The sequence below is a fragment of the Canis lupus genome, chromosome 19 (genome assembly GCF_011100685.1).
Source record: "Canis lupus familiaris isolate Mischka breed German Shepherd chromosome 19, alternate assembly UU_Cfam_GSD_1.0, whole genome shotgun sequence".
Classification (NCBI taxonomy): Eukaryota; Metazoa; Chordata; class Mammalia; order Carnivora; family Canidae; genus Canis; species Canis lupus.
The window spans coordinates 32,097,983-32,113,527 of record NC_049240.1 but is presented as its reverse complement, the minus strand read 5'-3'; the positions used below and the strand labels follow the sequence as shown (position 1 = coordinate 32,113,527).

At 36.7% G+C, this 15,545-nt stretch overlaps 1 protein-coding gene across 4 annotated transcripts in view; it reads right to left on the bottom strand.

Annotated features, from left to right (window-relative positions):
- C19H2orf76 (chromosome 19 C2orf76 homolog) overlaps window positions 1–15,545 on the bottom strand; it is a 55,062-nt gene that overhangs the window by 11,398 nt on the left and 28,119 nt on the right. For 2 of the 4 annotated variants that reach the window (XM_038564969.1, XM_038564970.1), the window contains 2 exons: window positions 5,213–5,263; window positions 1,085–1,122 (listed from right to left, as the gene is read on the bottom strand). In XM_038564969.1, coding sequence (XP_038420897.1) covers window positions 1,085–1,122; window positions 5,213–5,263 — 89 coding nt within the window. The remainder of the gene's footprint in view (window positions 1–1,084; window positions 1,123–5,212; window positions 5,264–15,545) is intronic. The other 2 variants (XM_038564972.1, XM_038564973.1) reach the window with 1 other exon arrangement.

The following is a 15,545-nucleotide window of genomic DNA, read 5'->3' as shown; positions in this document are numbered from 1 at the left end:
GACAGCCATACCCTCATGCCATTTTCTTTGTACCCTGGTATACAGTTATTTGAGAGAGCTGAATGAGTTTATGGTGGGTATCCAGGACTAGAGAAAACAATGAAATTAAGTGAATTCAAAAATAAATACTTGGGGCACCTGGGTGGTTCAGTCAGTTAAGCAGCTACCTTTAACTCAGGTCATGATCCCAGGATCCTGGGATGGAGCCCCTCATCAGGCTCCCTGTTCAGAGAGGAGTCTGTTTCTCCCTCTCCTTCTATGTGTGCATGTGTGCGCTCTCTCTCTCTTTCTCTCTAATAAATAATCAATCAGGAAACACTTAATTCAAAAATTGTTACAGAAACACTCCTATGAATGAGGCATTATGCCAGCTATTGGAGATACGAAGAATAATTACGGACCCTTGCTCTTGAGTAGTTTGTATTACAGAATTACAGGATAAGATAATGGCTTTAATGAGGAGTCAATGCAAAGTCACTGAGATTCAAGAAAAAAGATTGCTCTAGTCTGTATGAGAAGCAAACCTTCGACTGTGGCTTTATAAATATATTCCTCTAAAAAGAATGAGAAAACAGAAATGTAAATACATGAAAAACAAACAGTTCTGTTTGGGGCAGGTAAGATACTGTTAGGACTGCAGGCCATGACCTCTCTGCAAGTAGGTTTGTTCCCAAGAGTCACAGTGCTGGATCTTCTCTTACACACACGAAGAGTTAGGTCAGAAAAAGCAGATTATTTCTAACTGTTTTTGGCTCTTTCCTTCTGGTACAGAATTAAGTAAATTAAGTGGATCAGACTGCCAGACAATGAATGGCTTTATCTGTAACCTCAATTTACCAAGTTTTGTGCTTGTGCTTGTTTTTGCTTTTCAAAAAATTAACATTTTTTAAAAGGATCTCCTACTCACAGGGACTTAGTGGGTTTTTTTTTCCCTTAATGGCTGTAGAAAGCATATTTGCAAAATTTTTAAAATGCTATTATAATGGAAAATAATTTAGAAGTATGTGTGTTCATTCACTTATTCACTGAGAAAGCCAACAATGATTACTTGCTATGTGCCAGATACAGTACATATGAAACATACCTTTGCTTTATGTGCTTGATGAACAATCTTGAGTTTATCTGAAAGGAAAAAAGAAGTCTTTGTAAAAGATTATTTTAAAACTTCATTTGAATAATCTGAAATGGGAGGCTACAGCTGTGAAATTGAGAAACTTAAGTCCTTGCCTTATGATCAGCTCCATTTAAAAATCTAGAATACAGTAAAAGAAAAATACTTTTATATAGCATCATGTTAAAGGTGACTGATATATAAAGATATTTGAAAGCCTTGGTCTTAAAAAAAAAAAAAAAAAAGCCTTGGTCTTTGACACATGCAACTGTGTGCCATAACCTGCAGTGAATTCAGCACATTTTCCCTTAGAAGAGGGTGGATATTACTCTATCCTGGTTTTTTTTGGAGTCACAAAAGGCTATGATTAGCAAATAATATAAAACATGTCGGACATTAATGTAAATAGTTGAAAAAATCCTACCAATCTCTCAGAATACATACAGTGACAGGAGGTCAAATTATCATCCTGACAAATTATTACCACTCTCAGAGTTCAGGCTCACTGGTAATCTGAGCAGGACTGCTAAGGCCCAAAGAATATCAGTATTTGCCTCCTGGTTTTGAAATGTTGCACAGGTTCACACCACCTAATCTGCTTTATTCAATCCTCCTTCACTCCTTAATCTGTTTATCTTGAAGTCAGGCTACACTGTGCTTTTCTAATAAGTCATTTCTCTACACTGGGTAAAGTCTGACTCTGCAACAGTGAGCTCTTAATTATAGCCAGGGCTGAGCATTCAACGGGTTTCAAGTCAGAAAGTTTCCAATTCTTCACTCAGTTTTATTTAACCAGCTAATTAATGTATTATGAAAACATATACTATTCTCTCTGCATAAACTCATAACCTAAACTAAAATTCATTTCTAGCAATCATACCATTCAATTCAATAAAGAAGTCCAACAGTAAAATGAAGTGACAGGATCTACTTAAAAAACAGGCCTTAACTGTTCTAATAATACAAGAGAATAGGATTGCAATCCACTTAAGAGCTCTAGCACTCTGAATTACCCATGATTTTAAAAGGTCAACTTTCAATTATCTATTGCAATTTTTTAAATATTTAATTCAATTTGCCAACATATAACACCCAGTGCTCATTTCATCAAGTGCCCTCCTTAGTGCCCATCACCCTTTATTGCAATTGTTAACACAATATCTGCCTAATCCTAGGACTGTAACTACATATAGTTGAGAACTAAAACTAAATCTAAGTGAAAAATGCATATATGGAATGTAAATATACCACAATTGTTAAAAATAAGCTCAGAACGTACACAAGAAAATAAACAAGTTGGCTTTTGGATTGTCTATTATTCTGAGTTACCTATTATCTTTTTCTCACTATAGATGGGTATCGGTTTATTATTAAAGACAAGTTAGTAAAGCCAGTAACAGTTTTTTAAGTAAAAGAATTCTGCTTAAAGTCTGTTACAACCAAAATGCAAAACTGTAGTTTGACCTTCCCAAGTATTAATCATGTTTTATATATTTTGCTAAAGAGCCTTTAAATTAGATAAATCCTTGCTCTATGGGTCCTGCAAACCCACAATAAGAAAGCCACATTTTGGGGATCCCTGGGTGGCGCAGCGGTTTGGCGCCTGCCTTTGGCCCAGGGCGCGATCCTGGAGACCCGGGATCGAGTCCTGCGTCGGGCTCCCGGTGCATGGAGCCTGCTTCTCCCTCTGCCTGTGTCTCTGCCTCTCTCTCTCTCTCTCTCTATCAGAAATAAATAAAAATTAAAAAAAAAAAAAAAGAAAGCCACATTTTTTTTAAGCAGAAGAAGAAATGACTTGAACAGAAATTTTCAGATTTTTGTCTCCAACAGAAACTGGTAAGACTTGTTAAGAGGGTCAGAGAAAGGGATCCCTGGGTGGCTCAGCGGTTTAGTGTCTGCCTTCAGCCCAGGGCATGATTCTGGAGTCCCAGGATCAAGTCCCACGTCAGGCTCCCTGCATGGAGCCTGCTTCTCCCTCTGCCTGTGTCTCTGCCTCTCTCGGTGTGTCTCTCATGAATAAATAAATAAGATCTTAAAAAAAAAAAAAAGAGGGTCAGAGAAACTACAAGCTGGCAAAAGATACTGTACTAATAATGCGCCTTTCCTTGTTGAATAATCTTTCACTTGTTTTTACTTCTTTTTTAAAAAAAATTTCATTGTTAACAGAAACAACATCTGTGGGTATTGTACCCTAAATACAAATTCCTTGAGGAAAGTAATCTCCTAAAAATAAAAATAATATATTTGTGGGGCATTTGATGTGTTCACACAAGCATGGTTTAATCTCATACGGCCTTATGAAATAAACAGTATCAGTGGCCCCGCACTGCACAGCCACCAGTATTTACTGCACACATGCACAGTGTCTAGGTAATAAGGATTTAAAAATAAGACAGCATCCAATGTGCTTTAGAACACAGTCTGGTCGGGATATACCAATCATAGATATAGATGCCAATTAAATAGGAGGAGGGGCCCTGAGAAATCTCAGACTCCCCCTGGCCTGGACAGCAAGCCCGCCCTTTGCCCAAGGGCACAGAGACCGCAACCAGAAAAGCAGAAATCTGACTCTGCACCCTTTCTACTCCTCAACACCCAATGTGTTCTATTTCCACAGAGCAGGTGGCAATACTGGAGGACAATGACATGTGAGAAAGTGACGTTTGGCCTTTCTCGCTGGACACAAAGCAACAGATTGTTACAGAGCCAAACCCAACTCAGACTGAGTCACTGGAAGTCTATCAAAACCCTGGTGGTTGTCTAGTTTCTAATGTCAGAGATAAATGTATTTACTTCTTCTGCCAATTCACCTGAATAGTATTCAACTCCTAGGACAAAACTGTTCATAAGGTGGGAAGATATAAAAGGTACATGATCTATCACCATGATGAGTAACAGTCAGATACTCTAATGCTGTAGGTATCTAAAATTTATCTTTCAAATAGTTTACATGGAACACAAGTTTGAATATGTATGCATATATACGCACACACACATGCACACACACTCCTCATGCAGAAAAGGAAATGGCATCTGTAGGTTGATTCAAGTTTAAGATTATATTGCAAGTCATTATACTCTGAAAGCCAGAATTGAGAAGTTTCATATTTACTTAATCGTGCTTTTTATTCCTTTCTCTTATTCAATATTTAGTATGTAAATTCTTTAAGCCCAATAAATCAAAGTACTTTCCGCTTAGTGCCTTCAACTTCTGCTTGACTACCCCTTATGACCTCACAATTAGTCTCTGGATATTAGAATGCATACACACGGTGAAGATTGTGATTTCAAAGTATTTTAGGTCATAAGTTGCTCCACCAAATGGGAACAGAATTAAAAGGCACTCCAAAAAATGATCCGAGGTAATAAAAAATTTATACTTCAAAAAATGTCCCTGTACCAATTAACAGAAATATTTATTAGATGCGTCATAATTTTCAAGTGAGGTCTCAAAGTTTGGTGAGTGTCACTGTGCTGAAGGTTAATAACTGTACCATCTTTATATCAAATAATGAAACCAAACTACCTGCCTAATTACTGCATTTTTTTAAATCAACTACTACAACAAAATTACTATATACTGTGCCCAAGTTAGTGATATTTAAAATGTTTAACCTCTTAATTCTTAGTCTTAAATCATTTTCCTTTCCCGGTTACCTGACAAATTCATTTTAGACATCATTTGCCAAACATGTTATTTGTTGCTCACAAATAGGCCACTTTCATATACTATTACAATTCACTTCAGGGATACACCAGAATTCCTATACTTCTACATAAGTTTTCCTGTTGGTTTTTATTTATAGATAGTAGATTCATTTTTTTTAAGATTTTATTTTTATTTATTTATTCATGAGAGACAGAGAAAGAGAGAGAGGCAGAGACACAGGCAGAGGGAGAAGCACGCTCCACGCAAGGAGCCGGACACAGGACTTGATCCCGGGATTCCGGGATCACGCCCTGAGCCGAAGGCAAAGCTCAATCACTGAGCCACCCAGGCATTCCAGTAGCTTCATTTTTGAAAACCCAATTCAAATTGCTATCAACATGAAACTAATGTGAAATTATATTAATATGTTTTTAAAAAGTAAAATTAGTTACCATATTTATAATTTCTGAATGGTGGTGGCAGGCTGGTCCTTAAAGGAATATCTGTAAGAGAAATATTATTTTTATCATATTCATATAGACACTTGCGGTATATGCATAGTCTTTTATGTTCTTCTAGATCTCCAGACTAAGCCCACTTCAAAAATTTGACAGAACACAAAATGAAGCTAACATGCCATCAAAACCCAAAGGTCATCTAAAACAATGGAAGCATTGAGGAGATGCTGAGCTGTTATTAGTTGAACTAAGAATTCAGTCACATTATTAAATGAATTGTCATTTTATTAAATACAATAGCATTTGCTATACATAGCATTCCTGGGTGAGATACTATTTTCCATATGGTGACATTCATTTAGCATATGAATCTGAGAATTGGTCAGGCCAGTATAGAAACCAAGGATCAAGACAAATGTTATTACTCTTACCAAAATTCAGATAACCTACAATGTAACTACTCTAACTCCTCAAAGAAAAGAAAACAAAAACAAATTAAATATTCTTTTTAAAATAGAATTTCAAATGCCTGAGAGGGTGTGTATGGCAGAGGGCAATTTGATATAGATCAAAATTACATATGCATATATCCTTCGATCTAGCAATTCCACTTCAAGAATGGATCACAGAGATACACTTTGCACACTCTCACACCTGTGTGTAATAAGACATACATACAAAGGTACTAACTGTAGTACTGTTTACAATAGCAAATGCTCATAAAAATCCAAATGTCCTCCACTGGGGAGACTTATTAAATTATAATATGCCCCAAAAAGGAAATATATTTTTCAACTAAAAAAAAAAAGATGCAAAGGAAATGCTCTATTAATGAGATCTTCAATATATGTTAAAGATAAAAGAAAGCATAAGGCAGACAATTTTTTTTAAGGATTTTATTTATTTGACAGAGTGTGCAAGTGAGGGCACAAGCAGGAGAAGCAGCAGGCAGAGGGAAAGGGAGAAGCAGGCTCTCTGCTGATCAGGAAGCATGATGTGGGGCTTGCTCCCAGAATCCTGGGATCATGAGCTGAGCTGAAGGCAGATGCTTAACCACCTGAGCCACCCAGGTACTCCCCAGACCATTATTTTTAAAGTAAGCCACCTTTCAAGTAAAATAGGGGAAAAGTAAGAATATATGTTTGTATTTGTTTTTATATTCTTGGGGTTGGGGAGAGCATGGTGTACTGGTAGAAGAGAAGTGGGAAGGAGATTTTTTTTTACTGATTTCCTTTTATGTTCTGACCTTAAAACTGCATGCATGTGTTATTTATAAAGAAAACTTGACAAAACCCACACATCGGAATTAGGGAGTGTTTTTTTCTAGGCACATTTACCTTTTAGAGGGCCGAATATATACAAAAATTAAAATATCATTTATTCATTTATGTTACATGCATTTAAAATACCTACTACCAAGCATTCTGGGGACAAGGTAAATAAGAAGTTACCAAGACAAGTCCCCACTCTTGAGAGCACATATTCCATGTCACACCTTTAACGAAGGTATGTTCACAGCCAGGGCTAGGTCTTACTAGTGTGGTGCTCTTCTGCTACACAATAGAAGCCCCCAGTCCAGCATGAATGGCTCAGACTCAGCGGGCTGGTCCCAGGCACAGATGTTCAAACATAAAACAAAAAACTAAAATGATTCTTAGCCAAACACATTCACATGGGCCAGCCAATTGACCTGAGTGAGCAGACAGGTCAAACGGGGTGAGGGGTGCTGTGAAATCTGGGAGCATGCATCCTATTAAAGGGGCTGTTGCCATGCCATTCTTATTGGTTGCCTAAACATTTAAATGAAAACACTAAAAACAAAACTCTGAGGTTTTAGGTGAAATTCTCTGACTTTTAAAACCCTGTAAAAAAATAATAATAATAAAAAAAATAAAACCCTGTAGGTCCAAGCAAACCTCTCTAGAGCCAGGATCCACCTGGCAGACACTTGAAACCTCTTAGCTTAGGCTTGCCAGAAAACAGAAGTTTCATTTTCTCCTTTTGTATTTCTCACTTATAATTCCTGAGCCAAAGAAGTGTTAATGAAACATTAGAAAGGGGAATTAGATCTGTTTAATTTATTACCACTTATAGTTCCTGAACAAGACAATGAAACACTGTGAAGGCACGAGGTAAGAACAGAGGGCTCCATGAAATGGCTCACACTCAGAGGTGCCTACATTTGAAAAAAATCAAATCATTGTCTTTCGTTCAGTCTGGACTCCTCACTGATGTTTTAAGAGTCTTCGGTGCAAAAGTCGTATCCTCTAGCAAATGTATCCTATTTCATATTTTGTGATGCTATTACAAAAAGTTTTTTGTAAGTTTCCAGCCATATATCAATAATAACAATTGATTTTTGCGTATCGGTCTTGTACCTACAACCTGCTTAAGCTCCACTTATTCTAGTAGTGTTTTTATAGACTCTGCAGGATTTTTATAAGATTCATAACAAAATCATAATAGATTATTATATAGATAATCATGTCACCAGTGAATAATGGCAATTTTACTTCTTCCCAATAGCGAAGCCTTTTATTTCTTTTCCTTGCCTAAACAGATTGGCTAGAACTTCCAGCTCAGTGTTGAATAGAAGTGATCATGAGCAGATAACCCTGCCTGGTTCCTAATCTGAGGAGGAAAACACTCAGACTTCCACCGTTAAGTATGATGTTGGAGACCCATTTTTCATAGATATCCTTAATCAGTAGAATAAGTTCCCTTCTATTCCTACTTTGCTGAGAGTTTCTAACAGGAATGGATGCTGAATTTTGTCTTTATCTACTGAGATATTCATATGGTTTTTCTCCCTTAATCTATGCATATAATGAATTACATTGACTGCTTTTTGTCTTTTTTTTTTGTTTTTTTTTTCATTGACTGCTTTTTGTTGCCTTTTTTACATTGATTTTTTGATAGTAAATCATCCTTGCATTCCTAAGATAAATTTATTATTCCTCTTTAAATACTGTTGATTTGATTTGCTAAACTTTGGTTATGAATTTTTTCTATCTCTTTTGTGTGAAAGATATTGGTTGGTAGTGGTTTTTTTTTTTTTTTTCTGATTACATTCTCTGGTTTTGACAGCAGGGTAAGGATAGCCTCAGAAAATCAAGTGATAAATATTTCCTCCTCTGGAACTTTATGCAAGTGTTTCTGTGGAATTGGGAATCTTTTTTTCCTTCAGCATATAGTAGAATTTACCAGCGACTAAAATTGGGACTAGAGTTTTCTGTGTGGAAATGTGTTTTAACCGTTGTTCATTTTAAGATACAGTATTATTCAGGTTATCTGCTTATTAGTGGGCTTTGGTAGTTTGAGCCTTTCAAGGAACTTCTCCACTTTCCTGGGATAACATATTTGTGGCATCAAGTTTTGTTTTGTTTTGTTTTGTTTTGGCATCAAGTTGTTTAACTTATTCCTTTATTATTCTTTTAATATCTATAGAGATTCTGTAGTAGTGCAACAACTCTTGCTGCTGATACTGATAACTTGTGTTTTCTCTCATTTTTTTCCCAATCACTCCAGCTAAAGCTTTATCAGTTTCATGTATTTCAAAGAATCGACTTTGGTTGATTATTGATTTTTTTCTGTGCTTCCTATTTTCTACTCCAATCTGTATTATTTCTTTTATTCTGCTTACTTTGGATTTAATTTACTTACCTTTTTCTCATTTCTTAACATAGAAGCTGAAGTGATTTGAGACCTTTTCATCTTTTTAATTTAGGCATTTCTAGTCCTATAAATATTCCTCCAAGTACTATTTTACCTGCTTCCCACAAATTTTGAAAAGTTGTATATTCATCTTAATTCAATTCATAATACCCTGTCTTTTGATCTCTGCTTTTACTCACAGGTTATTTTTTATATAAATTTATTTTTTTATTGGTGTTCAATTTGCCAACATATAGAATAACACCAGTGCTCATTCCATCAAGTGCCCCCCTCAGTGCCTGTTACCCAGTCACCCCCACCCCCCGCCCACCTCCCTTTCTACAACCCCTAGTTCATTTCCCAGAGTTAGGAGTCTCTCATATTCTCACAGGTTATTTTGAAGTATGCTATTTGGTTTCCAAATATTTCAGAATTTTCCAGAGATTCTTTCGTCATTGATTTCTAATCTAACTCCACTGTCAGAAAACATACACTGTAGGACTTTAATCCTTTTACATTTGTCATGACTTATTTTACAGCTTGAAATATAGTCTCTTGGTAAACGTTCTGTGTGCACTTGAGAGGAATGAATATTCTGTTATTTGGTGGAGTGTTCTATAAATGTCACTTGGGCCAATTTAGTCCAATAGCATTACTCAAGTTTTCTGTACCCTTACTGATTTTCTATCTACTTGTCCCATCAATTATTGAAGGAGCAATGCTGAAATCTCCCACAGTGATTGCAAATTCATCTATTTTTCTTTGTAGGTTATTCGTTTTGACCTCATATTTCTGAAGTTGTGTTGTGTCAGGTGCATAAGCATTTAGAATCATTATGTTGTCTTGATTAATTGATGCCTTACCATTATAAAATAATAGTCTTTATCCCTAGTAATAAACTTTACTCTGAAATCTACTTTATCTGATGTTACTGTAGTCACTCCAGTTTTCTTTTGATTGGTATTAGCATGGTGAAACTTTTTCATCCTTTTACTTTTAACTGATTTTTATCTTTATACTTAAAGAGCATTTCTTATAGGCAACATATAATTTAGAACTTCCTGTTATAGGTCTGTCTTTTAATTAGGGTGTTCAGACCATTTACATTTATTGTGATTATTAATATGATTGAATTTAAATCTACCACTTTGTTATCTGGGTTCTGTTTTGTTCTGTCCATCTGTTATTTCCTCTTCTATCTCCCTTTGGATTGACCTATTTGACAATTTATGATTCCATTTTAACTCTTTTGTTGGCATATTACCTATAACTCTTAGGTGATGTGTTTGTGCATGCACATGGTTGTTTTCAAGTCCGCAGTAAATATCTTTAACTTATTGTTCTATCTCCAAGCAATACTGTATCATTTTATAGATTGTGAAAAAATCTTGTGCTTCCATTTCTCCCTCCTAGCCTTTGTGCTAGTGCTGTCATCTATTTACATAAACCCCAAAACATATTGTTACTGTTTTTCTTTACATGGTGAAATATATTTGCAGAAAAATTATAAAATAAGAAAAAAAGGCTTTCATATTCACAAAAGATGGGGCCTGTTTCAGATTAAAGGAAATTAAGATGATATAATGTGCCATGAAAAGACACAGTGGAAGCTTAAATACATGTTTCTAATTGAAAGAAACCAGTCTGCAAAGGCTACGTATTACATAAATCCAAGCACATGATAGCCTGGAAAAAGTAAAACTAGAGACAGTAAAGAGATCAGGGATTACCTGGGGCTTGCAGGAGAGGATAAATAAGTGAAGCATGGGGGATTTTCATGGCAGTGAAACTATTCTGTATGACAGTGTAATAGTGGCTACACAACATTATTCATTTGTTGAAACCCATAGAACTTTTTATAGCACAAAGAGTGAACTTCAATGTATGCAAAGTATAAAACAAACAAACAAACCACCGTTTAGGAGGACAGAGGATCCCAGGAAAGAATGCAGATGGTGACAAGAGAATCCAGGAGTATTGCAAATGTATGAAACAAATTTCCTGAAGATGCTGGAAGAAAAGCTGCTGACCTCAGTGACTGTAGCAATGAAGAGATTTTTTTTTAAGACTGAGGCAAAAGGAACTGCACAGAAGCACTGTACTCTAGTTAATAACAAGTTGCTTCCCAAAGGATACAGATTAACAACTCTGATACTGCTAGCCATGGATAAGGGAATTCGAAAATTAAATCCATGGATGGCAGATGACAGGAGCCAGATTCTCATTCTTGGAGTGAGAATACAAAGAGGCAGTGGGGTGGGGGAAGGGCGCACGGGTGGAAGCCAGGAGGTACATGTTGGAATGGATTGGAAAATATCAGGAAGGACACATGTTTAACATACAGATACAGATGGTGACATGAAAATACTGATAGATATGTGTATATACACAGGCTGATACATTTCTTCACTCTTTCAACTGAGAGAGCTTTAAAGAACAATACACTAGGAGTAGTGAGCACCCCTAGCACCCAGATCTGACTTTCAGGAACCAGAATTCCTTTGAGAAATGGCTGATTCTGGGACTGGGACAGGAAATACACTTAATGAGCCTGAAGCATCTTATAGTACCAGAAAGTGACTAAGTACTCAATACACACACACACACACACACACACACACACAGAGATGGCATATGTCAAAGGGGCACAGAATACAACTAAAGTTCTCAGGGGCCAAAGCCAGAAGAATTTACACAACAAAATAAAATTCCCCCCTGCATAAAAATTCCAAATAAATGATATAGATATTACCCCACTTAAGGAGGGAGAACATAACTCCCCACTCTTGAATTGTGTCTGAGCTGTTATTCCAAACAGTGTGATATGAAAAGAGGGGAGAGTAACTTCACCTAACACCACCACAGCCAGATGATCTGATGGCAACGATCATAATGATGTACAAAGCACATACCTCTGATAGGATGGAATAAGTGACATTCTACCTTCAAGACCTTCCTCTCAAAAACCCATAACCCCAGGCTAATGACAAGAAAGGTATCAAGCAAATTCCACTAGGGGGCTGTCCTACAAAAGGCTTGACCCGCGCTTCTTAAAACTGTGAAAGCCATCAAGCAGGTTAGATGTGACAAGAACCTGCAGATGCCCCAGGAACCTAGGGCGATGTGATAATTGAATGTAGTGTGGAGTTCTAGAAGAGATCCTGGAACACAAAAAAGATGTTAGATAAACACTAAGGAGACCATAAGAAACCATGGACTTTAGTTAATGAGGCATCAATGTTGGCTCATTCATTCCAACAAATGTAGCAGAGTAGTAATATAAAATGTTACAAATGGGAAACTGGACAGAAACATCAGATACAAAGAAACATATGAAGACAAAGAAACCCTAACTCTTCTAGGAGTCACCCAATGGAACAGCGGCTTTACAGAGCAACATACCACCATGAGTAAGGCGGGATAAAGAGGAGTTCTGAACTAGTAGGTTGGGCAAATCCTCTAGGTTTTTTTTCTGTTTCACCAGTGGAGTGATTTTATGTTCAGAAGCAAGACCTGGAAGATTACAAAATATTGAAATGTTTTCAAATCAAAGAATAAGTGAAAGGTCTTATATTATCCAGATAATTGGTTGGTACACTATTCTAAATCTAGAAAATTAGCCATCTATGTAAGGTAGTAGTAATACAGTACGTCTGTGATCAGAATATCTGATTAACATCCATTCCCCATATGTTAATAACAGGTTTATTATATTTATAAACCTACATATAAATAATCCTATATGTTTATATTTATACTTTTTATAAATATGTGTTTATATTTATTATACAACTTTAGGTTTTAATAGCATGTTGTTGAAGAACAGTGCTTCTCAATAGAGAATGAATCCAATTTAACCAAAGTTCTTTTGCTAAGGGAGAAACAGACAGTTATGACAGGAGACCAGAGTAAGGATGGCAAAAGGTGAAGAACAGTTAGAAAAGCAAGAAGGAATCTAAAATAACCCCTCTCTTCAAAGAATAAAATAACCCCAAAAGATCTCATCACAATGACCATTTCTGGCTGTATGCAAAATTCACTATGCCACAGTGTCAAATCACTCTTCCAGCTTTCAGCTTTCAGTGTTCAAAACACTAGAGCAAAGGGAACTTAATGCAACGACTCTTCTGACACTGAGTGAATCCATTTACTTTGGAGATCCCACTTCAGTAAGTGAGGCAGAACAGAAGAGAGACAACTTAGTGTGGTGTTTAACAGTACATATGCTAAGCGAAGTCAGTCAGAGAAAGACAAATACCATACAAGTTCACATATATGTGGAATTTAAGAAACAAAACAAATGAACATAAGGGAAGGGAAGAAAAAATAAAATAACATAAAAACAGACGGGGACAAACCGTAAGAGACTCTGAACTCCAGGAAACAAACTGAGGGTTGCTGGAGAGGAGGAAGGTGGGGGGTGGGGTAACTGGATGATGGGCATTTAGGAGGGCACATGATGAAATGAGCACTAGGTATTGTGTGCAACTGATAAATCACTAAATTCTACCCCTGAAATAATACACCATATGATAACTGAATTTAAATTAAAAAAAAAAAGAGTACATGTTACAGTTAAACTGCCAGGGTTGAATTGCAGCTTTGCCTTTTATTAGCCATGTAACTTCAGGCAAGTTTCTTAACCTCTCTGTTCCTTAGTTTCTTCACCTGTCAAATGGGGATACAACAGTTCCTACTTTAGAAGGATTCTGTGAGGATGAAATGAGATCATCTAATTTAAGTTTTCAGTAAAGTACCAGACATACAGTAATGTTTGCTGTTATTATTACTTGAAAAAATGCCAGAAATAAACTCTTTGGTCTTTGTTATGTACAAAATTATAAAAGGTAGATATATGGCTCCCTAACCTTTCAGAGAAGCTCCACAGTGCCTCTAATCAGATAGGCTTGGGCACAGAGCCCACAAATGAAAAGAGTCTGCACCCCAAAAGTTCACCTTTTAGTCAGTGGGACACATTTCCCACATGCACAATTGAAACAAGGAGTTATGTTATTACTAACACAGGTGAAAGATGTGGGCAGGCAGGGCTGAGCATCTAACCGTGATCCGTACAACTACTCTAACAGAGAAGGCATCTATGGTACCCTGGAAGGGAAGAACACAGTAACCCAGGTGGTGGTGGTGGTGTGGGGAGGTAACATCTTCCCCTGCCACTGCAGCAGCCTGAAGATTATACTTCATTCTGAAGGACTATGAGAAGAACCTATCCTGTACTGTACCAAGGACATCATGGCACTTACTACCACAACACTAAGAGCACTATAATCCATAATATGCATAAAGATTTCAAAATAAGAAACATGGGGGGATCCCTGGGTGGCGCAGCGGTTTGGCGCCTGCCTTTGGCCCAGGGCGCGATCCTGGAGACCCGGGATCGAATCCCACGTCAGGCTCCCGGTGCATGGAGCCTGCTTCTCCCTCTTCCTGTGTCTCTGCCTCTCTCTCTCTCTCTCTGTGAGTATCATAAATAAATAAAATTTAAAAAAAAAAAAAAAAAGAAACATGGGGATTTGTTTTTATTTCAAAATCCAAATATGCTTCTGGTGTTATCTTTTCAAAAGCAAGACACTCTGTAATTGGCAATATCTTAGTACCAACTCTCAATTTCCCCCTAATAATTAAGAACATAGCAATAACAACATATGCTCCATATGTCAGCTTATAGTTACTTTAAGGAGTAATTATGTTGTTCTTATGAAATATTTTACAGTCACTACAAAGTAAAGCCTGGTCTATCTTCTGTGTAGGTTTCCTACCTTGCCTACTCCTTACTTAGGTAATACTGAGTAAAGTAAAACCACCCAAAGTTGGTGAGTAGGTGGGAAGATAAAAGAGAAGAGTTTAGAAATTTACAAAGTCAATCAAAAAGTAAAATGTCAAGAATTCACATTTTAAAAATTTAGCTATATACATTTGTATTGCATATATATAGATCAGGATACTGGTTTTCCAAGATCATTCTCCAGGAATGAAATCAGAGTTCCTCAGAGAAACAGCTGATCCCAAGGCTGACGGAGGGAACAAATAGAATAAGTCTGGAACATCTTGTACCAAAAATAAAGAAGCACTCAAAGAATTATGGGGGCATGTTATAGAAGGACGTGGGGAAAGATTAAAGTGGCTACCACTGGCTAAAATAGGGATAACTGGAGCATCCAAATAAATCTTGATAGTAAAGAATTATAATCCTTTGAATAAAGTAAGAATCCACAAGTCCACAATGCTATGAACAAATGATTAAATACATGGGATGGTGGGAATAGGGGTGTGAAACCTCTTCCTTAGTGTAGGAAAACAGGTATCATATGCAGAAGCAATGACAGATTAAGAAAAATTACCATTTTGCCCATTATCATCATTATCATTGTATCCAGGCAAGAATCATAAAAGAATGCTAAACTGGTGGTGTAAGTTGGATAGTTACAGGATGGTCTCAGGATATGTTCCTACAAATCACTTGTCCATTACAATTAATATTTACAGTGGAGAAACTTGACAGACCTCACTTTCACCAACTGATGAAAGTTACCATTTGCCAGTAACAGAGTTGGCGAGTGGTAGATCCTCCTGGGGTGATGCACAGAGAAGTTAGCATCACTGCTATGATTTCTCTGCCAAAACATTTAACCTAAATCTAACTGTGAGAAAACAG